Source organism: Taudactylus pleione, unplaced genomic scaffold (assembly GCF_031769625.1).
Source record: "Taudactylus pleione unplaced genomic scaffold, aTauple2 ptg000006l, whole genome shotgun sequence".
NCBI classification, from domain to species: Eukaryota; Metazoa; Chordata; class Amphibia; order Anura; family Myobatrachidae; genus Taudactylus; species Taudactylus pleione.
In genome coordinates this window covers 6991046-7016141 of record NW_028284409.1, presented here as the reverse complement: position 1 = coordinate 7016141, position 25096 = coordinate 6991046, and the positions used below count along the sequence as shown (strand labels likewise).

Here is a 25096-nt window from a genome sequence, read left to right as displayed (position 1 = left end):
TGGCAGACTCCAGCAGTGGCCGCTGATACCCATATCTGCCATCCAGCTCTTTTGTAGTCTGGCTCGGGCAGCGCTGGGCTCGACTTGTCTTTAGTTTAGACCTGAACTGGGCAGGACATGACCTTTCCAGTAAGCAACGCAGAGGCGTGACATCATCCCCGTCACAAATCGCACATGCAGGGGAGTTATGTGTGGGTGCGAGGTCGGGGCTGGTGGTGAGAAGGTGGGGCCCCCAGAGACAGTGTACCGGGACCCGAGATTTCTGTTGCCGGCCCTGCACGCATGCAGAGCAGCATCATCCCCAACTTCTCCCAGCCTGCGGGACACTACGGCCCAGGGGTGGGCCAGCAGCACAATGCCTGTAAAAAGGGACCGTCCCACTGAAATCGGGACAGTTAGGAGGTATATATATATATATATATATATATACTATATATATATATATATATATATATATATATATATAGCCAACATACTAGGGTTCAAAACCAGGGCGCAGGACACCCCTAAATCGGTGCAGCCTAGCCTATCCAGGTAACCTCTTTAAAGTATATTAACTCTAATGCTAGGTACACATTTATCCAATCCATGGCAGATCAAACCGCAGATCAGTTTGTTTTCATAATCCTACTGCAGACCTGCTCGCAGATCCTACATCCAATCCTCGCTACTCACTTGTCCCATTTTACAGCAATTTGTGGGCCTGATTCAGCAAGGATCGCAGCTGCAAAGACGCACGCAGTCAGTCGATTAATTTGCATTGCTCATGCATCGTAGTGCGTGAACTAGAAACTGCGATTGGAAATGCGTTTGCAGAGGCTACGCAGACCCCAGACACAGTGATTGACAGGAAGTGCCATTTGTGGGTGGTGACGGGGGGGTGGTTGGGCGCATGCGAATGCCGGAGTGCCAGTGCGTTGGGACGGCGTTGCAGGGGCTGCAATACCATACGCAGCCTGAGGCCTCATAGTCTGACCTGTTAGCAATTCCTGAGTGAGGTCTGACCTGCCTTAACTGTACGTATGGGTCCGATGTTACTCAATTATTTTATTTATTTATTTATTAACAGTTTCTTATATAGCGCAGCAAATTCCGTTGCGCTTTACAATTTGAATCAAGATTAACATTATACTGGGTTGTAAAAGACATACATACATGACATACATAAGGGTAAGAGGGCCCTGCTCACAAGCTTACAATCTATAGGGAAATAGGTGTTGATACACAAGGAGAGGTGCTATTGCAAATAGGTCCAGCCCAATTGCAGATATTCTTGGTGGGCTGTATAATCCAATCACACTGGAAAGTTGGCCTAGGGTTAGGAGGATGTTCAATTGAAGAAAGAGAAGATGTGATAGGTGTTTACTATAAGAAGAGAGTTAGATAGGGAGCTATAAAAGGTTAGGTGGGCGGTCCTGGAATCTGATAAGCTTGTCTAAAGAGGTGAGTTTTCAGAAAACGCTTGAATGTTTGGAAACTAGTGGAAAGTCCTATTGTGCATGGGAGGGCATTCCACAGGGTGGGTGCAGCCCGAAAAAAGTCCTGTAACCGTGCATGGGAACAAGTAATGCGCGGGGATGAGAGACGCAGATCTTGTGCAGAACGGAGATGTCGGGTTGGAAGATATTTTGAGATAAGTGAAGAGATGTATGTTGGTGTGGTTTGGTTAATAGCTTTATGTGTGAGTGTAAGTATTTTAAATTGAATACGGTAGAAGACCGGCAGCCAATGGAGGGACTGACAGAGTGGATCAGCAGACACTGAACGTTTGGTGAGAAAGATCAACCTTGCAGCTGCATTCAAAACGGATTGTAGTGGGGAGAGCCTGTTTTTGGGAAGACCAATAAGGAGACTATTGCAATAGTCAATGCGGGAAATTATGAGTGCGTGTATAAGAGTTTTTGCAGTGTCTTGAGTAAGATATGATCGAATTTTGGCTATGTTTCTTAGATGTATGTAACAGGATTTAGAGACAGATTGAATGTGGGGAACAAAAGACAGTTCAGAGTCAAGGATGACACCTAGGCAGCGAGCTTGTGGGGTGGGGTAGATTGTCGAGTTGTCAACAGTAATAGAGATATCAGGTTGGTAACTGCTATTGGCTGGTGGAAATAGAATTAATTCTGTTTTGGATATATTAAGTTTGAGGTGGCGAGATGACATCCAAGATGAAATGGCAGAGAGACATTCAGTGACACGGACCAGCACAGATGGTGACAAATCTGGGGAGGATAGGTAAATTTGAGTATCATCCGCGTACAGATGATACTGAAAACCAAAAGAGCTGATTAGTTTGCCAAGAGAGGTGGTATATATTGAGAAAAGCAGAGGACCTAATACTGAACCTTGTGGTACTCCAACTGATAGAGGTAGCGAAGTGGAGGTAGAATCAGAAAAGCGAACAGTGAAAGAGCGATTAGATAGGTAAGATGAGAACCAAGAAAGGGCTGTGTCTTGAAGACCTATGGATTGTAGTGTTTGTATGAGAAGAGAGTGGTCAACAGTGTCAAAGGCAGCTGAGAGATCTAGAAAAATTAGAAGTGAATAATGGCCTTTAGCCTTGGCAGTGACCAGATCATTTACTACCTTAGCCAGTGCTGTCTCAGTGGAGTGTTGGGAACGAAAGCCTGACTGAAGTGGATCCAATAAGTTGTGGGTGTTAAGAAAGTGTGTGAGGCGAGTGTAGGCAAGTCTCTCCAGTAGCTTGGAGGGGCAAGGTAGCTGGGAGATAGGACGGTAATTTGAGAGAGTTAGGGTCAGAATTTTGTTTTTTCAAAATGGGAGTGATCACTGCATGCTTGAACAGTGATGGAAAGATACCAGTAGAGAAAGAGAGATTACAGATTTTAGTTAAGTGTGGAATGAGCACAGGAGACAGAGCTTTACTGATTTGTGAGGGTGTAGGATCAAGAGGAGAGGTAGTAGAGTAGGAGGATGAGAAGAGTGTAGCTACTTCATCTTCATTAGTGGGGTCAAATGATGAGAACGTGCCATTGGGTTCAGGTAGGGAATTGAACAAGACCCTGGCTGAGGAAGTGCATACCATTTCATTTCGGATATTATCAATCTTGTTTTTGAAATAGGAAGCAAGATCTTGTGCACTGATAGTAGCAGGTGGGTTGGGTGATGGAGGGTTAAGAAGTGATTTAAATGTATTAAAAAGTCGCTTGGGGTTAGAGGCTTGGTCAGAGATAACAGATTGGAAATATATCTGTTTGGCATTATCCAGTGCATTACGATAAGAGTGGTAGATTGTCTTATACGTGAGGAAGTCACTTGGAGTATGAGACTTTCGCCACTGACGTTCTACTTTACGTGAGAGTTTTTGTAGGTGTCTTGTGAATTTGGAATGCCACGGCTGACGTCTAAGTCTACGCGGAATGTGATGGGTAGCTGGAGCTACTTCATCAAGGGCTAGTTCTAGGGTCTGGTTCAGGTGTGATACAGCAGTCTCAGGAGAAGTGAAAGTAGAAATAGGTAAGAGTGATTGTTGCAGAGAGGTGGATAGTTGTTCAAAATTAATAGTATTAATATCTCTGTGGGTTTGAGGAGGTTTGGTTGATTTGCTTGGCATTGAGGCTGATGTAATGGAGGAGAGTGTGCAGGTGATAAGGTTATGATCTGAGAGAGGGAAAGGAGAATTAGTGAAATCAGAGACTGAGCATAGTCTGGTAAATACAAGATCAAGGCAGTGGCCATCTTGATGAGTATAGGAGTCAGTCCATTGGGAGAGGCCAAGAGAGGATGTTAAGGAGAGAAGTTTGGAGGCATGAGGGGATTGTGGACTGTCAATGGGGATATTGAAATCACCCATGATGATGGTGGAGATGTCAGAGGATAGGAAGTGAGGGAGCCAGGCAGAAAAATGTTCCAGAAATTGATTGGGTGGTCCAGGTGGACGATAGATAGCAGCAATGCGCAGAGAGAAAGGAGTGAAAGTCCTAATAGAATGTACTTCAAATGATGTAAATGTAAGGGATAGTACCTGTGGAATAACTGTGTATGTAAAAGATTGGGACAGTAGTATTCCTACTCCACCTCCTTTACTATTACCAGGCCTGGAGGTATGTGTAGACCACCATGTGAGAGTGCTGCAGGGGAGGCAGTGTCTGTTTGTGTGAGCCATGTTTCTGTTAATGCCAGAAGATTGAGGTTATTAGAAATAAAGAGGTCATGGATGGATGTTAGTTTGTTGCAGACAGAGCGTGCATTCCATAAGGCACATTTCAGTGTTTTGGAGGGTGATGGGAGGCATGTGATGTGTCTGAGGTTTGCTGGATTTATATTCCGTGAGTAGGGCATGTGTGTAGGGCCTGGATTTGGTGATATGTCACCAGCTAAGAGAAGTAGAAGGAGAGAGACATAAATATAGTTCTGTGTTTTGTATGAAAGTTTTTATGGCAACAGGTTGTGGATGTTATGGTCAATTTAGAAAGATAAGTAAATAGCTCATGTGTGTTCATAAGAGGGGAGTAGATTATTGAGGCTGCAATGTGTACAGAGGGGTGAGCTGCAGGGAGAGTAAAGGATGCAATAGCCTTAGAGAACATGCCATGGAGTGAAATAAGAATGAATAATGTATGGTACATGATGGTTTAGAATAAAAAGAGAAAATCCGTAGAATATAAATAGTTATTGTTTGCATTTAGAAATTACCTGCTTTATGATGTTGTTCAATGTTTGTTCAACTGGTTTTTAACTGTTCATTTTGATACTTTATGCATAGGATACTTCATACATGGGATGCCCAGCTCAATCGAGCCCAGCTCTCTAGATCTGACTAGTAAGATATACTGTGGCTGATTAACATAGGCTACATCTGAGACATGTCCAGCTGACCTAAGGTGTTAAATTGCCTTGTGTTTGATTATATAAACAACAGCCCAGTTTGCCATCATAAACTATGCTTCACTAACAACAACATCACAAAACTAGGAAATTACTATTGCAACAATTTAAAATATCACATACATTTAAATATGATGAATGAATAAAGTTCAGAGTATGATTGCAGGAGGGTGGATATCACATACATTTAAATATGATGAATGAATAAAGTTCAGAGTATGATTGCAGGAGGGTGGATATCACATACATTTAAATATGATGAATGAATAAAGTTCAGAGTATGATTGCAGGAGGGTGGATATCACATACATTTAAATATGATGAATGAATAAAGTTCAGAGTATGATTGCAGGAGGGTGGATATCACATACATTTAAATATGATGAATGAATAAAGTTCAGAGTATGATTGCAGGAGGGTGGATATCACATACATTTAAATATGATGAATGAATAAAGTTCAGAGTATGATTGCAGGAGGGTGGATATCACATACCTGAGAGATGAGAAAAGAAGATGGTTAGATCCAGATAAATGTAATTTGGTTTTTAACTGTTCATTTTGATACTTTATGCATAGGATACTTCATACATGGGATGCCCAGCTCAATCGAGCCCAGCTCTCTAGATCAATGTTACTGATTGTTTCGATATGTATACGGATATGTGTAAGGGGAAGTGGGCGTCCTTATGGTAAGCTGTGATCGCAATGCGATTGCAAACATTTGCATTTCACAGCTAATAGTAGCAACTGCGGTGCGTGCGTTCTAGCAGAATAGCGATCCTTGCTGAATCAGGCCTTGATTCTTCTGAAACAGTCTGCTGAAAAAACACATTCGACTGTGCAGGAAAGGGGATTTATTAATGAGGAATTTAATTAAGTACAATGGTGAAGAGGGGGAGGTTGAGAATGAATAACCTGATAATTGGAACGAGACAGGATTTCAGGTTTCGGGTTCCTCCCGCAGAGGCATAACCAGCCCCAGATTTTTTGAGCTGGCCCTGGTTCAAACAAATACAGGGAACAAAACTTGTATGGATCCCCCATATTTGATGAACCAGCACCAGGCTATTAGAGCTTGCACTGGTTCTAAAAATATGAGGAACAAACAAGTAGGGTTCCGCCGCATTTTCAGAACCAGCACCGGGCTACACTCGGAAGGGGGTAATGCCACAACCAGAGCACACAATTGCCGGGGTCCCATGGCCAAAGCATTCATCCCCCTTAACTAGTCAGCCCAGGTCTGGGATTCCTGGGGAAGTGGGGACCCCCAATAATGGAATATTCAATCTTCAGGAGGTCTTCTTTGCTCCTCCTTCGCCATTGGACTGACATCCCCTCCCTCACACTGGCTAATATAAGCCAGCATAAAGTGGCGAGCCGCAATTGGCTCACCATGGCCATCTTGAATTAAAAAAATGGCACCACAATGCTATTTTTGAAAGAGGAAGCCGCACTGTGGCCTGCAAGGTAAGCCACCTCTTGCCGCTGCCTCACGTGCCAGGAGATCCGACAGGAGACCTTGGTAGGGTCTGTGGAACGGTCGGCGTTGGGTACACACTTGTCCAATGTTGGGCAGACCCGTCAGTCGGGAGTCGGATCGAGTGTGTACCCAGCTTTATGTAGAATTTATTTAAGATCAATTTTCAAATTAAGCAAAATCATCAGTGTACAATAATACAATTGTCAGTCCTCTTGGTAGTGTACCTGATGAGTTATCTCCTTGTACTGTAATAGCTGGCGGTATGTTCTGATCATGATATTGTCCCTGCTGTGCCACATTTTCTCCAGTGTTCCATTGTACATAATGCCTTTGAAATTCTTGTATACTCCTTCTTCTGTTTGGTACCTTTAAACAATGATATCCTGTAGATGTTTTAATTGATTATATGGACATATTTGAATTATAAGGAGCATGTGCATGGGTCAGATGGCATACTGTGAACATGTGGAGGAGTCTGATGGTATATATGGGACATGTGAATAAGTTGGATTACATATAAGGGACATATGGATGGATCTGATGGCATATAAAGGGCATGTGGGTGGTTCTAATGGTATATTAGGGACATCAGGAGGGGTCTGATAGCATACAAGTGGCATGTGGAGTAGTCTGATCCCATGTTACAGGCATGTGGAGTGAACTGATGGTATATTAGGGCCATGTGAAGGTTGCTTGATGGCAAATAAGGGGCATCTGGATTGGCCTGATTGCATAAAAGGTACATGTGAGGGGTATGATGACATAAATGGGGCACATGGAGGAGCCTTATGGCTTAAAAGTGGACCATTGAGGGGTCTGATGGTATAAAAAGGGCATATAGAGGACAGCGAAAAAGGGGCATGTAGAGCAGTCTGATGGCATAAAAGGGGCACATGGAAGAGTCTGATAGTGTAAATGGGGCATGTGGAGGAGCCTGATGGTGTAAAGGGGCACAAGGAGGGGTCTGAAGACATATAAGGGGCATGTGGAGGAATCTGAGTGCTGTCCTTGCAGGGGTTCAGTCTGCTGTTCTGGCGCCATTTAGTTTATCACAGTGACTAGATCCTTGGGTATTTATTTTTGTACTGTGGGGCCTATTCATTAAACGTAAAAATTCAATGGAGATAATTAGCTTTAGAACTCTCATGGAGTTCTAGCTAATTATAGGTGGAATTCATCATTCCACCTCTCCATAAGTATCTAATCCGAAAAGCTGTCATTTTTGCGATGACAGCTTTTCGGGAAATAGATACTTTTCCCTGCCTACACTACCTTATCGCATCTGGAAACAGTGCTGCGCATGCGCTGTTACATCTGTAAAACCAGCGCATGCGCAGCACTGCCTACAGATGCGTTAAGTTTGCCTCTAACAGGTTAGCCACCCCTGGGCTCAGTAGTCACAGCGGCTGATATTATGTGGTCTTTCGAGACCACGCCCCCTTACTGTGATACCACACCCCCTTACGATGAGGCCACTCCCACTCCATAATATTACTGCTTCTTGGGAAGGGGGCGCATTTTCACTGCTCGCACTGGGAGCCTCAGACACTAGAAACTGTCCTGCCTACATTTTACTAATTATAGTAAAATGCATACAAGCAAAAAAAAACAATAATAATCCTAAAATAAAACATATTCAAAATGTATTTAATACTCAGCAGTTGAATGTTCTTTTCAGTAGTTCAATTTATATCATAGTCAAAGTTAAATTCTAGATTGGCATGTCTATAAGCGCCTTATGTTTATTAATGTCACTCTGTGGGGTGTATTTATTAAGCAGTGTTAACCTTTTCTCTGCTTTTTTGCTTTCTGTCAACTCCATTAACTCTGCTTTTGGCCTTTTGCACATAGCATTGTTTATAAATCTGCAATCTGGCTGGACCAATATGTGTATCAGTGCCTACTTCTCTATAGATTGTAATCTTGCGAGCGGGGCCCTTTTACCTCTTTGTCTTTCTGTTATTACCCAGGGGCCTATTCATCATAACTAAACATTTCCTGGAGGTAATTAAGTTTAGAACTTGCATGGAGTTCTACCTAATTTACGGAATAATTCATCATTCCTCCTCTCCATAAGTATCTATTCCGTAAAGCTGTCATTTTTGTGATGACAGTTCTACCCTAATTTACTGCAGCTGTAATCAGTGCTGCGCATGCGCTGTTACATCTGTAAAAAAAATGCATGCGCAGCACTGCCTACAGCTGCGTTATTTGTGTCGCCCCAACCCCCGCTCCCCCCTCCGCTCACCTCCCCTCTCCACTCACCTCCCCCTGTCCCCCACTTACCTGGCGGCTGCAGGCGCCTCAGGATCCGTCTGCTGTGCTGACACTGTGTTCTCCCGGCAGAACACAGTAAAGTTTAGAAAAAAACAACAACTTTTTTTTCTAAACTTTACTGTGTTCTGCCGGGAGAACACAGTGTCAGCACAGCAGACGGAGCCTGAGAAGCGTCCAGAGTGACGGAGTGAGCCGGCGGAGGACCTGCCCAGCAGTGGCGTATATTAACACCATCAAATTCCGAAAATTCATAATTTTCGGAATTTTAATTTTAATTTTAATTTGATGAATAGTATAATTTCCATATCCCCATACTAATGTATGGGGAGTATGGAAATTAACGCAGGCGGACTTAACCAGGAGATATCAGTTATATCTCCTGTGTTAAGTGTCTTCATGAATTCTAAAATAACGGTAATTAAGGAAAATGTCCTTAAAACTTTATTTTAGTGTTGATGAATAGGCCCTCAGTTTTGTTTTATTACTATTTTTCTCACAATTGTAAAGCAGTAAAGAATATCCTGGCACTATATATGTAAATAATAATAATAATCATAATATAAATGAGGATCAACTGTTGTTATTCTCCATATACTCCATGGGATGAACACACAACCTCTAATGTTTGGCTATGCCTCTCTGTTCATAGGCTATGGTCATACCCCTTGCATTCCCCTGCTGGGCACCTTGTGCCCTAGTCCAACATTGAGCTGGGGTGATTGATCCAATGAATAGATTTGATTGCTACTCCTGGGGTCAGGAAGAAATTGATGGACTTGTGTTTTTTTCTAAAGCTCTATGTAATTATTTTATCTGAAATGTTAAATAATTACAGTTTTGCAGAGATTATACATTCACGGAGTATATTATGATTTAGAAAGTTTGCTACAACTTCTTCCTGTTTACTCTTCATTTTATAACATAACACAGTCTATAAAGTTCAATAAAGGATTAAGTAATAAATAAGGACTTTGGTCTTGTTTCAATGTTGCATGTACTGGTACCCAATAAATATTCATTACTTATCATGAAAAGTATAAACACATGCAAGATGGCATAATTAAACATGGGTCACTGCTTCCAAGTTAGCCATTAAGTACTTATTATATAAATTAATTCAGTTTTGTTTTACTTTTAATACAATGGAAAACAAATAAAATACTTTCATCCTTAAAAATGGAAAGATTTTGCATAGGCCTCAATTCCATCTACTTAACACACCCACCTCAAACTAATGCTAAGTAAGTATGAAGCCCCTGTTGCCAGCCAGTTACAACCATTTAGCTACAAGTAGAGTTCTGGCTGACAAAGGGGTCTATTTACTAAGCAGTGTTAGGAGCAGTGAAAAGTGAAGACTGAAAAGTGATAGGTGGCAGTCAATCAGCTCCTAACTTCCATCTCACAGGCTGTGTTTGAAAAATAACAGTTGGAAGCTGATTGGCTGGCACCTTATGACTTTTCACTCTTCACTTTTCACTTCTCCTAACACTGCTTAGTAAATAGATCCCTTAGGCAGTTGAGAGCACCTTATACACATGCGCGGTGCAAAATATTGCAGATGCAGCTTTTACATGTAACTCTAAATTTAGGCCCAAGGTGTCTGAACTTTTTGATTTGGAACATTAAGAAATGCCTAAAAATAAATCACATAACTTCCGTGTTATTTTAAATGCACTCCAAGCCGAGGCACAGCTACTACATCAGAGTATTCACTCTTAGGGGGAATATAGTAAAGATCAATTTTATTCAACAGTTTCAAATTAATTAAAATCGCCATAATGTGCATCAATAAAATTGTTAATTTATTAAATAAGCTCTTTAATCTTGTAAATAGATAGGCACATACCATGTGTGACGGAGTGTGGGGGATGCCAGTCAGGGAGCTGGCCCCACTGTGGTAGCTGGTTCCTTCCTACTCTGAAAAAACAGCTGTCAGCAGGGTCAGAACAGGTCTCTATGTTGCCCCTAAACCTATGAAGTCATGATGTCACACCTGTAGATTGGGCCAATGACTCTAGGAAGTAGAATACTGCCTGGAGCGTCTTAAGGATGCTCCGTGCATCTCCACTTAAAAACAATATTGTTTTTTACTATTGAATTACTGGTCCCATCAAGCCTACCAAGGCAGAATGACACTTGTCAAACCACAAATGCCAACATTCCCAGGCATCAAGGGCCTACTGACACTTGTGGTCTACCTGTTAAAAAAATATTAAACAAAGGACAGAACACACACAACGTAGAGAAAAATATTTTATGAAATAAAGACATAATGAAGGGCACATTTGTGTGGAATCACGTCATCACAGCTCCGTAATGCCGGTTATCTCGCACTGCATAACGGGGGCGGTGCTATAATGACACGATCAAAACTGCCCACCTCCACCGAGTCCTTCCTGTAGCCATCCCCCAGATCCATCGAGTTCCACCCCATCCCCGCAGTGCTGACCTCAAAAGAAGGTCGGCAACTATGCTTCATTTATGTCATAAATGAGGGTGATGAAAATAGGCACTATTAGGGGTATTCAAAATGGGTGCGATAACATCGTTTTTTGCGTTAATATTGCACTTTTTAACTTTTTTGCGTTAATATCACTGGTTTTAGTTTTACACCGTATTCAATTTCAAAGACTTATCACAGTTTTGAAAAGTCTTTGATAAAAAACGGGGATAACTTTTAGGTGTCGAAAAAAAGTGCAGAATTGGGGTTTAGGGGTGCAGGCTTAAAAAAAATAGCCTGCACCCCTGAGATTGACATTTAAAAAAGAACTGTGTCAAAAAAAAGTAAAAAAAAAAAATAGGGACACCCCAAAAAATTAATTTAAAAATTGGGGTGCAAAAAAAAAATGGGAAAAAATTGTTAAACAATAGGGAAATAGCTTCAGGGCTATTCTGCAAGTATGCGGCAGGTGTTTTCTAGAATAGAATTATAGCGGCAGGTGCACAAATGCAGAATTTTTAAAAACTTACTTTAGGGACTTAAAAATATGCTAGTACCCATTTTCATGTACCCCAAATTTGATGGGACCACTTAAAAAAACAAAAAAAATAACCTAAGTGCTCTTCTGCATCACTTCTTCAATGTCGGGAAAAAAGCACCTGCTGCGGCTATTTAAATCCCCGACTTTCAATTAAAGGCTAAAACGGGGGTATCCATAGTGTTCCCCCATGTTTTTACAACTTTAGGGGGGTCTTACAAATATTTTAAGGAAAAATTCGTAACTTTACGCAAATCCAACTTCGGAGTTTCCCGTTTTCATTAATTTTATTTTGAATACAGGGATAAGCGGGAGTGCGCACCATACCTTTACGCAGAAAAAAACTCCTATATGAAACGTTAACCTTTCATATTGAATACCCCTCTATATGTATTACGCTACTACTTTTTTGTATTTGAAATTATTTTTTACATTATTTAAAATCCACCAAAGTGCCACTAGAGGTTGGAGTGTTTATATTAAAGAAATTATATGACTTGGCTGAATGTCCTGAACCTCAAAAGAAGTAAAATAGTCAAGTTATTTTATGTTGGACAAAAAAGGCTGTGCCCCTCCTGCAATACGATGAACAAACTAAGAAAATGCACCTTGTCTGCCCCTTTTTTATCATTTAAAGAATTTCAACTTGGAATATAACATATGTTGGCAAGTGTGTACAACAGTAGGTGAGCTGTCAGGTGCATTGGAAGCACTGGGCACACCTCTGTGATGTGTGGCCCCCTCCTAGAGCACATACAGCCACAAACTCACTCGCCCTACTCCGGTCATTACAAATGTTGGAAGGTATAGTTATAGGTTTTTATTGTTTACACTACAGTTTACATTACTATTGATAATACACAAGATGTTCATGAACAATTTAGTAATGTGATATATTAATTAGGAACAATTTTATATTGCAACATAGCAAAGAGATTAAAGTAAAAACATGAATAAAATATTAATAAATAATATTAGTATATTAGTCACACTTTGAGGGAGTTTTTTTCATATCTCAGGAAAGATAAAGTATAGAAATTTCTCAGAGCAACCAATCAGCTTCTAAATGTATGTTTTTCTAGCACAGCCAATAAAATAACAGTGAGAAGCTGATTGGTTGCTATGGGCAACTTCTCCACTTTATTTCTCCAAAGATTGATAAATATCCCCATTTATATGCTTACATAATACTGGTGTTAATTTATTTCATTTAATGTTTTTTTTCTATAGGATGTGGATATTTTATTGCCCTGTCGTCAGTCATAGCCGCTGTGAGTGGACTGCTCATGGGCTATGAGTTGGGCATTATCTCTGGAGCCCTTTTACTTCTGCACAGCTTATTAGAACTGACCTGTCAGCAGCAAGAAATAGTAGTGAGCGCACTACTGATTGGAGCACTTTTAGCCTCACTTATTGGGGGATTCCTTATAGACTACTATGGAAGAAGACTTGCAATCATGGTTACATCTTGTTTACTTGTTCTTGCCAATCTGCTTCTTATCACCATTACATCCTATGGAAGTCTCATTGCAGGTCGGATTGTCATTGGCATTTCCATATCCTTATCTGCTATTGCAACCTGTGTTTATATTGCAGAGATTGCACCACAGCATAAGAGGGGCATGTTGGTGTCTTTAAATGAACTAATGATTGTTGTTGGCATTCTGTTGGCTTATATTTCTAACTATGTGTTTGCAACTGTCACCAATGGCTGGCAGTACATGTTTGGACTCATAATCCCTCTAGCTGCTTTACAAGCTTTCGCTATGTATTTTCTTCCTCCAAGTCCTCGATTTTTGATCATGAAGGGTCATGATGAGGCTGCAGGCAAAGTGCTCCAAAAGCTGAGAGCATCTTCACAGACCAATGAAGAACTTACAACCATCAGATCTTCTATCAAAGCCGAATATCAGTATAACTTTCGGGACTTATTTTGCTCTAGGGACAACATGAGAGCCCGTCTGCTAATTGGATTAGCACTTAGCTTCTTTGTTCAAGTTACAGGGCAACCCAACATCTTGTTTTATGCTTCTACTGTGCTAAAGTCCGTTGGATATGAGAGCAATGAAGCTGCTAGCTTAGCTTCCACAGGAATTGGAGTTATCAAAGTAGTCAGTACAATCCCAGCAACATTTTTTGTAGACAGAGTTGGAAGTAAGACTTTTCTTTGTATTGGGTCAGCTGTGATGGCAACATCATTAGTTACAATGGGAATAATAAGTCTTAACATTGATGTCAATTTTGATAATATTTGTAAAATCAACTCACAAGGAAACAAGACTTTTGAGGATACCTCATTTGATAAACTGATAACAATAGCCAAAAGCAATGAGTCTTTCAGGAAAGAGTTAATTCCTCTAGCATCAACTAGGGCACCTTCTCTCAATGTCTCAGCTAACCAGACACCATCAACACATTGGGATGTTCAGTTAAGTTCCAGCTCCTCTAAAGAGTCCAAAGTGTTCACACAACCAGAAGACCTTCCAGTATTCATGAAGTGGTTGTATTTAGCCAGCCTGCTCTCTTATGTCGCTGCATTTTCCATAGGTTTGGGACCAAGTAAGTTTTGTTTCTTCTTTCAACATTATTATATATTTGTGCACAAGCAATCTCTGATCTTAGGGCCCGATTCAGACCCGGACGCTAAGCCGCGGACGCACACTATGGGCGATTGAAGCCAGTCTGCGCATGTGCGAACCAGTCACTGCAATCGGGAATCGTGCACACGTTGTACATAAACTGAGCGCTACTTTGAGTGACAGATAGTGCTGTTTGTGGGTGGTAACAGAGGAAGTTGCTTGTGAATGGGGGAGTGGTTCTGCGAAAGCAGGCGTGTCTGGCAGTCAAAACTGAGTTTTATGGGTGTGCTTAATTAGCATGGAAGCATTATTGTACACATCACTTGGTTATATTTCAGCCTGCAGTGATCGCAGTGCTTGCGGTGGAGTAGGGTCTACCTCAAGCGCTGCGTGCAGGTCCGATGGCTCTCGATGGTGATTAATCATACACTTCCTGGAGATGACGTGTGCTAAGAAAGAAAAGCGGGTGTCATTACACCGGTGTACACTCACTCTACCGTCGCTCTCTAAGACATAGAGGGTTTCCTTAAGCCAGACAGTGTGATCGCGGAATTTGCATACCCCGCTCCTGACGGCTGCAAGAGAGCGCAGCTTAGCGTCCGGGTCTGAATTGCCCCTCTTACCAAGAGAATAATACAGACCTACATCATGTCGTAATGAGGATAACATATCAATACATCATAAATATTTATTTACAACACAATTCAAATGAACCAACATGATTACAGAAATGTGTTATTTGAAAAGCTTGGAAATGAGGAGTTTTTTTTAAATAATTTGGAGCACCATAATTTGTGTAAGATAAACGAAATTACACTTCATTATTTCCGCTGTAATTCCCCACAATATTCTTCACCATTTTCTCCTCAATAAATCATGTTGCACTGCTAGTACTTTTATATTATTTATCAATCTTATAATAAGCATTTTCATGGAAAAAGCTTATGCTAAATATATAGGGTCTGATTCAGCAGTGATCGCAATTGCAATAATGCACGCCTGCAATCGGCCAATTGTTGCATTCTGTCACGCAGTGACTACGCAGACTCATCGCAAAGTGATTGACAGGAAGTAGTGTTGAGGGTGATGAGGAGGGGGTTGTCGGGGAAACACAGACGCCCCAGTGCGTTTAAACGCCGTTGCAGGGGTGTGCATAAATTAGCCACTGCAATGCCATATGCAACTAGGGCTTGCACTGCGTGCGGTGACGTTAGCAATTCCTGAGTAAGGTCAGAGCTTGTGTAAGCGTGCGTGAAGCTGCGATGGTACTCGATGTTACCAACGGTTTTGCAGTCTTGCTAAGAATTACGGATGTGTGTATGGTAAAGGGGGCGTCCTTAGGCTGTGTATGGCATTGCGATTACAATCATTAGCATATCTTCGCAATGAGACTAGGTGCGCAATCGCTATTGTGATTGCAGTTGCGAACCATACTGAATCAGGCCCATAGTCTCCTTAGCTTGCTGACAAATTATTTATTTCACCTGAGTTAGAGATATTTTCAGTACCAATATATGTAATTACATTAATTTTTTTAATAAAATCACTGTTTAGACATCCATAGTAGACATAACTCCCTGATTTGGACAACACCCACTAAAATTCTGCACGGTCGCGAAAAACTGGTTGCAAATGATCTGTCTTTTAAACATCATACTTCCCATATTTAATATTAACGTAAGTCCCTTTGGTTTGGAACATGCACACTTAGGGCCTGATCCAGCAGAAGACACATAGGCTATTGCAGCTGCTAACATGGTAGCAGCTGCGATATCACTAATACGATATTGCAGCTGAAGGAGTCACATCTCCTGTATGCATTAATGATACGAGCTGCGTCCTTGGACACAGCATTGGCTCATCTGCAAGATCCTTGGCCGGCTGAGTGACCATGGGGTCACGCAAACTGGCTGCTGCTGCAGATGAGTAGAAGAGGCCAGGAAATCTCTGTCAGCCAACAGAGATTCTGGTCTCTCCACTCCCCCCCAGCGGCAGAAACACACCTTCTTTTTGAGAAACGGAGGCTGTCTCCACCCCCTCACCGCCCAGAAATGGCAGCAGACTGTCAATCACTGACAGTTTACAGCCAGACTGCGTGCAGGATCACAGCCCCGTTTTGCACATGTGCAGAATGGGTACTAGTCATTGCAGATTCCAGAACATTGTGAATCTGCGATCAGCAGTGCACGCTGAATCAGGCCCTTAGATAACATACGTACTATCATCCTGCCATCCACTGGCAGATGGACATGCATTTCTTATTAACCCAGTACCAAATCCCTTCAGAAGTGCACATAACAACACTAAAGTAATGCATGTAAGAAACAGAACAGTATCTATATATTTACTTCAGACATTCCACACTTATAGAAATGCTAACTATGTTGTGATTTATTATCATTATTATTATTATTATTATTATTATTATTATTAATAAGAAAAATCTTTGTTTATCTTTGTTCAAAGTTTATTTAAAATATTTTGACTTAAACAGTTAATTTCCACATATATATTATATATATATATATTATACATAAAAGTTTTATTCATTTCTTGAACTAGATCTTGTATCATCAACTATAAGAATGAATAGATCAACCTATTCAATGACCATAAATGCATTTCTGTGTTCCAGTGGCTTGGCTAGTACAGAGTGAGATCTTCCCTGCTGGGATAAAAGGTCGGGCTTTTGCAATAACAAGTAGCATGAACTGGGGTATGAATCTCCTCATATCCTTGACCTTCCTCACACTTACTGGTAAGGGGACAACTTTAGACTTCTGTAAAAAAATATAATTGAACATAATTAAGTTTTACTTTTGTGTTTCTTACCTATGGCCTGATTCAGAGCTGTACACAAAGCCAATATTTACACAGCGATTTGTCAAAGCTGGATAATTGGCTGAGACAAGATCAGTTTAAAATTGAAGCGTGCGTGACGCCATCTTGTGAATGGCAGCTAGACTCCATTTTAGAAACAAGAATCTGCAAGACGCCATTTTGCGATCAGCATCACTTTAAGTTACAACTCACGAGCTAAGAACAGATGGCAATGTTTTTGATAATCTAAATAGAATAGACAATGCACCAGAAACTGTGAGTGATTTACATACAAATTGGGAATCCCTGTTTGCAATTGTAATATAATCCAGGCATTGATCTACACAATTGGATTTGTCTGAATCCAAACAAGTTTTAGATTCATACCCTGACAGGATGGTTTAGTTTCACAGCTGGAGATCACATTTGCATTGCAGTCTGAAACTGTGAGTGAGGAATGATATGTGTGTGTGTGTGTATGTATGTATGTATGTATATGTATATATATATATATAAGTCCATCATAGATGGAATCTCATGCATAAACACCACACATTACGCACAATTAAGCTGCTAACATGACGCCCAGTAGCGAATGCACAATTATTAGCATCATGTGATTGCATCTTTCACCATTTTACATACACACATTATGCTTAAGACCCCAAATGAAAATACCGTTTAGTAGCTAAATGCGCACGCATCTGTCCCCAGTTAACTAGCGTCTTCATATCAAACCCCGTACACTCACACATTACATATTCACCTACAAGGTTCCATTAGCTTTAAGATATAAGATTTAAGTTTATTCAGTTAATATAAACGCTGTGAAATAAAGATATTTGATAACTAAGGTTTTATACATGCTAAAAAGTCGTGTTTGGTTTTGTACTGATGCGTACTCTTTTTACAGTATTCCGGTGTTATCGGTGGGGAGGTCACATCATGCATTCTCGAGTTATGGATCACAAGGCTACAAGCAACAAAATGTATATTTCATGAACAACTGTTAGGATGTTACAGGGGGCGGGAAGGGAAAGACACCCAGCTGTTAGAGGCAGGGAGAGTCTATTTGAACCAGCCTGTTAAATGCTTTGTAACAGATGCTTCTCCCCTGGGAACCAATGACATCAGCAGCAAACTTCTCTATTGTCCTGTCTATTCTGGGGGGGTATAAATATGTGTTCTCCGACACTGGGTCTTTAGTCTTCTTGCTGAATGCTGACTGAGGGGTTTCTTGCTGATGCCTAATATCTGGTACTGGAAGCGCTGCGTATGTATACTGTACTTGGGTCTGTATAATTCCTTTTGCGCCTAAATTGTGTCTGGATCAATTACGTGTAACTGTCTGAACTTTTACTTGAATAACACTTGTGCTTTGGAACCACAGATTCCAGGTCTAAGTCTTTATTTACTGTATGACTGTGTACGCAAATTAGCGTCATCCTTAGAGGTTTATAGGAAGGATTTTAGAAGGTACAGGCAGGGTTATATAGAGGTTCTTTTTAATCTTATAAGATGGGGGCTCGTCGAGTGAAGTCACTTACCTTCTCACACGGCACATACGGCTATCGATATCTCAGCAAAGGGTGGAGTGGCCACATGCAGGGTTTTCCTGCAACCGCTTTGTGCTGAAAAAGCAAAGGAAGCTGACTAGAATCCAGGGACAAGAAAGGAAAAAGTTTGTTTTCCTTTGTTGATAGAACCTAGCGTTTAAAGGGGTGCCGCAGTATTGAGTATGTGGCTGAGTCGCAGTTTTGCGCACAGAAAAGATGCATTTTTGCGTACGCAGTTAAAAAGTCATTATACGGTTGACTGGTAGTCGCATTATTTTTTTATGTGGCTGGTCGCACAATAGCGTATACGTACTTCCGGTTGTGCTGCCATGGTGTTTAAACAAAGCCGTTGAGGTAACGTTTATTTTTCTGCGCAGGAAAAAAGTGTGTAACAGTGAATATTTGTTGAACAAAGTTAAGGGTATCGTATGATCCTTAAGGGCTAGGTGCAAGGGTTAGTCTAGCCGCTCGGTAAGTAGCTTTACCGTTCTATACACAGTAGCAGGTGGACATGTTGTCTTTGTTGTAGAGAGGTGCGTGGGAGTAGCCGACATATAAACTCTCATAGGTGTGGAAGTTGCCTTACTAAATCTTATCCGGGTGTGGAAGTTGCCTTTTTCAAATCTTATCCAGGTGTGTGGGCGCCGCCGACATAAATAATCCACAGGTAAGTGAAAGTATCTTGAATGTCTTTCACCAGTTTAAATCTTTATTGAAAAGCGTAGGAGTTGTCTCAGAATGGGAGCCACGCAAACAGTAGAGATGTTAGACAATGATGTGCTGCTAATGGAGGCGCCGATCGGATCGGCCCGTCGTATTATGCATACTAAGTACGGTACTTATGCAATAAGATATTGTCATTTATGGTTTAATATGACAAGGAAGAGTGTTAGACCGTTTCCCAGAAGTGGTAGTTTTGATAAAAATGTTTTAGATAATGTCCGGGATCACATCGGTCTGATGCGCTCCCGAGAGAAAAAGGTTAAATATTTTGAATGTTTAAAAGTGTGGCAGCATGAAGGGGATGCGTGGCTTAAAAATGTGGAAACGACGCAAACTAGCGTCGTGAGCACATTGCCAGAAAATACATCCGCGACGCTGAATTGCAATACGGGTGAGCCGCAAATTGGCGCGCCCGTGCGGCAAGGTAGCATTGTGGAGAGTATTGCCAGCAGTTCACGCTCACCTCCCCCACCTTATGTGGATGGAGGTGCAAGTACAGTTACCAAAAATACCCATAAAAATGTAACAAGCAACTTGTGACCTCTCTTAAGCAACTATAAAGAAAATGTTCATGATGTGGATGATGAACCTATTGTAATGTCTGCCATTTCCCATGCTGTACAAATGATAGATGCTACGCCACGACAATCACGAATGGTTCCGCCATCTCCATCGGTAACTGCAAGGGAAGTGCTAATGCCCTCTGCACCCATAGAGGAAGTTGTTCATACCATACACAGCAGCAGCAGACTAAACCCCCAGCCAGGTAACCAGGTCAAAGGTAGCAGCGCTACCAGTCTGCATCCCATTCGGACAATAACTGTTCCAAATGGAAATGCAGATGCGAATGGTATAGTGCCCACGAGGGAAGTAGTAATGCATTGTCCTCGGACAAGAGCAGAACTAAATTCCATCATAAATGATTTCCCCGATCCCAAAAAAGGAATTAGCCAAATGTCAAAGATTTTTGAGAAATTTGGGTAGTTCACATGAATCCACTAATAAAGATTGGCGTGTGGTGTTAAGGGCCTGTCTACCACGCAATACCGACGTGACAAAATTTATCACGGATTGATATGTACGTTCCCTTAACAGACCAAGTAAACCAAGGTAACATTTCCCGCATTGTAACTCAATTGGGTATATATTTTCCAGTAGTAGTTAACTGGAACAAAATTTTCATTATTAAGCAGAAGGAGAGTGAAACTGCAGAAGATTACTACGCGGGCTCTGCAGGCTATCACCCAGTACACTGGGATAGAGGATATTAAAGATAGCACTCACCACCGGGGAATGATAGTCATGGTACTTGTGGACGGTCTGAAAGAGAGTTTAAAAACTCGGTTTCAGACCTCACAGCCTGGCTGGCGGGGACTCACAATAGATACCCTCATAGAAACCGCCATTGAACATGATAAAAACATCTCCAAGAAGAGAGAGAGACCCAGAGTGAAAAACTAATGGCTGTCAGTATCCAAGCTCTGGAGGGAATGACAATAACATCACAGCCAACCGACACACCTGCACCCACACACACACCTGCACCTGAACAGTTACACATCCTCACCAATCCCACACCACAGCAAACACATCCTTACCCCACATATCATACACAACCACAGGCCTCATACTACCCACAAACTTCATACCTCCCACCATACCCTTATCCTCCATATCCTTACCCATACCCACCACCTTTTCCTCTTGCTCAACTCCCACAACAATCCTTTCATCCAACCCGTTCAAAAACATGTTTTAACTGTCACCAAGTGGGACACATAAGTAAGTACTGCAAAGTAAAGAACACCACACAGGAACACGAGTTTCCCATGGGTTCATAGGCAACCCCAGTATCTTCTCCCAGGCCTTATATGACTGTTTACAATCTTTTCAACCTGCCGATGGATCTGTTGTAGTGTAGAATGTGGACGATTTATTGTTGTATTTAGGTCATGTTTAAATGATATTAAACTGTTGTGCTTTGTCTCCCACTCACAGGACACAAGGTTGATAAGGATAAACGGCAGCCATGCCAGGCTAAGGTCGACTACTCGGAAATATTATCCAACCCAGTGGCCCAGGCATTATTTAGAGCAGTAGCTATTAATAACAAAATTTAATTGCAGGAACCTGTATGCAGATACTATGGACCTCATTCAGAGTCGGTCAAAGCGGCCGCACGGTCGTACGCCACCGATGTTCGCTATACTGCGCATGCGTAAAGTTCGCAATGCGCGTGCGCAAACTAGCCGCTACGATCAGAAATTTCTCTCTCCTTGAACACAGCCAGGTCGATAGTTTGAGTGACAGATGGAGGCATTTGTGGGTGGTAAGAGGAGAAGGTGCTTGAAAACGGGGGAGTGGAGATCCAAACGCAGGCGTGCCTCATTATGCGAACGGCGTTTTATGGGAGTGCATACGAATTATGGGAGTGCATAATTAACAAAGTAGCATCATGGCACATGTGACATGGGAGGTTTTTACACTGACATGATCGTAGAGCTTAAGAGAGGGTATGGTCAACATTAAGCTCTACGACCAGTGCCGATGGTTCCCGATGGTCTCGATTAATCCTTATATGCCCGGAGATGACGTGCAATGCGTACGAGAAGGGGGCGTATTTTTTTGTCTTACGACCGCTTCCTCCCCTTGGTCGGCCAACTACCGATCCGAACTTAGGGACGCAACTTGCGAGGGAATCATTTGAATATCCGGCCCCTTTTTCCGTACGACCGTGCGGCCGCTTCGACCGATTCTGAATGAGGTCCTATATCCCTAGAATTATTAAAAATGATAGGGGGACTTATTTTACAGGTGACGTTTCCAAGAACATGTGTAAGGTGATGGGTAACAACACTAAGATTATCCCAGACTGTCTTTTCCATTATTTGCCCCCCTTTGAGATACTGTTCAAACAGGCAGCCTCATGTGAAAATATGATAATGAGGTTACTGTACAGGGTCTCACGAAGATGAATGCGAATAACAGAAATTGAAAGTGTTATTAACTAACATATTTAATGCAAACTGTCATGATGTCAAATCTGGAGAATTTGTTATGATCCAAATTTTTTTAGCTCAGGTTGTTTGACTGATCGGTGGAAAGGTCCGTATCTGACGATACAACATCCACAAAGGGTGGCCGAGGAAGATACGTGGGTCCATTCCACTCACTATAGGGAGGTTAACCAACCGGTGGAGATACAAGGCGGAGACAAGGCCGGTAACGTGGACCTGTCGATTGCGAGCTTGTGCCGGAAGGATTAAAAAGGTGATGGTGAGATATCTGAGCTAAAGAAATGTGTAGATCAGTGCTTCCAGCAATGGAGTGGTCTGCTGTGGTCATCCTAGTTCTGTTTTTCCAGAGGTTCTGTCGTGATGATCTGTTTGGGGATACCCAGTGTCTGTGATGGAGGACCGATAAAGGAAATGTGAGCTGATGGCAGAGCTGATGGAGTGGAGTCAGGAGGAGGAGTGCTATACCAAACCAGGGGACTGTCTGACCAGTCTTAGTATTGTAATTGTTATGTTATTTGGGAAGAATACTTCCAGAAGCTATGACCCTCACACATGTTGAAATGCTTGGTATACATAAAAACACATCATCACCATATCTTTACACGCAATATGAACACATAGGCAAGAGAAATATAATACCTGGTGACGTGCATAAAGCCGCTCAGTTAATTGGTGAGACAACTGGCTTTCAAGTTTTAGTCGCACTGGATCCCACCAGAATTGCTCGGGGTACATTAAATTTTAGATATATTCAGGAACTTGCTAAATTGTTAGATAATATCACCGAGATGTACGATGACACATTCAGGTATACAGGGAGAGAATTGCAAGCGTAAAAGAAAGAACTGGTGCAACACAGGCTAGTGCTGAATTATTTAACTGCTGTTACTGGAGGATATTGCGTAACATTGGCCACCCAGTTTGGAGTAAAATGTTGCACCTATGTCACCAATGATACCAGCGACCCCAAGGAGGTGATAGACCAAAAGACGGATGAAATTCTGCAGCTAAAATGGGAATTTCGTAAGAACCATAATGCTTCAGTGGCTGAAGTAGGGGAGAAGATAGAAGGATGGGTTTCATGGCTGAACCCAGTGAAATGGTTTTTAGGCCTAGGGGAATGGGTCCAGGAAGTGATCGCCAGCATAGGCAAATTCTTAATCCTTATACTGATTGTCATCATAATAATTGGCATATGCGTCTGGTGTGTTCCTATTGTGTTGAAGTGTGGAAAATGTAAAAACAGAGTAAAACGTAAGAATGAAACTATGATGATGGTCAGTAATGACAATATGTATACCGAGGTAAATATAGAACTGCATTACAACCCTGAACTAGGAAATACTATTGTTTGATGTATTATATTTAGACATGCATAGAATGTATTATTGAAATGTTATTTATAAGAACACCTCAGATAATGTAAAGTCTCAATTCCCCTTCAAGACTGCTTTTATAAGACTGGTGCATTCCCACACCTTTCACATGATCTTCCAAGATCCGTGGTGTGCGTATAATAGTAGTTTTATGTCCCCACCCAGAGACACATTATTGATGGATTAAGAACCACCTTGTGCCATCCCATAATAACACTAAATAATATGTAAATGTAAGCCTAAATTAAATTCTAATAGCAGATTGTGATAGCATGTTGTTTGCTATCAAAGGGTGGACTGTCAAAGCTGGATAATTGGCTGAGACAAGATCAGTTTAAAATTGAAGCATGCGCGACGCCATCTTGCGAATGGCAGCTAGACTCCATTTTAGAAACAAGAATCTGCAAGACGCCATTTTGCGACCAGCGTCACTTTAAGTTACAACTCACGAGCTAAGAACAGAGGGCAATGTTTTTGATAATCTAAATAGAATAGACAATGCACCAGAAACTGTGAGTGATTTACATACAAATTGGGAATCCCTGTTGGCAATTGTAATATAATGCAGGCATTGATCTACACAAATGGATTTGTCTGAATCCAAACAGGTTTTAGGTTTTAGTTTCATACCCAGACAGGATGGTTTAGTTTCACAGCTGGAGATCACATTTGCATTGCAGTCTGAAACTGTGAGTGAGGAATGATATGTGTGTGTGTATGTATGTATGTATATATATATATATATATATAAATATGTTCAGTCCATCATAGATGGAATCTCATGCATAAACACCGCACATTACGCACAATTGAGCTGCTAACACGACGCCCAGTAGCGAATGCACAATTATTAGCATCATGCGATTGCATCTCTCACCATTTTAGATACACACATTATGCTTAAGACCCCAAATGAAAATACCGTTTAGTAGCTAAATGCGCACGCATCTGTCCCAAGTTAACTAGCGTCTTCATATCAAACCCCGTACACTCACACATTACATATTCACTTACAAGGTTCCATTAGCTTTAAGATATAAGATTTAAGTTTATTCAGTTAATATAAACGCTGTGAAATAAAGATATTTGATAACTAAGGTTTTATACATGCTAAACAAGTCGTGTTTGGTTTTGTACTGATGCGTACTCTTTTTACAGTATTCCGGTGTTATCAGTGGGGAGGTCGCATCATGCATTCTTGAATTATGGATCGCAGAGGCTACAAGCAACAAAATGTATATTTCATGAACAACTGTTAGGATGTTACAGGGGGCGGGAAGGGAAAGACACCCAGCTGTTAGAGGCAGGGAGAGTCTATTTGAACCAGCCTGTTAAATGCTTTGTAACAGATGCTTCTCCCCTGGGAACCAATGACATCAGCAGCAAACTTCTCTATTGTCCTGTCTATTCTGGGGGGGTATAAATATGTGTTCTCCGACA

General features: G+C 41.5%; 1 protein-coding gene across 1 annotated transcript in view; it reads left to right on the top strand.

Annotated features, from left to right (window-relative positions):
• SLC2A12 (solute carrier family 2 member 12) overlaps positions 1-25096 on the top strand; it is a 132019-nt gene that overhangs the window by 67889 nt on the left and 39034 nt on the right. Inside the window, exons 2-3 of the mRNA XM_088451596.1 lie at positions 12816-14144; positions 16800-16922. Of these exons, the coding sequence (XP_088307722.1) occupies positions 12816-14144; positions 16800-16922 (1452 nt within the window). The remainder of the gene's footprint in view (positions 1-12815; positions 14145-16799; positions 16923-25096) is intronic.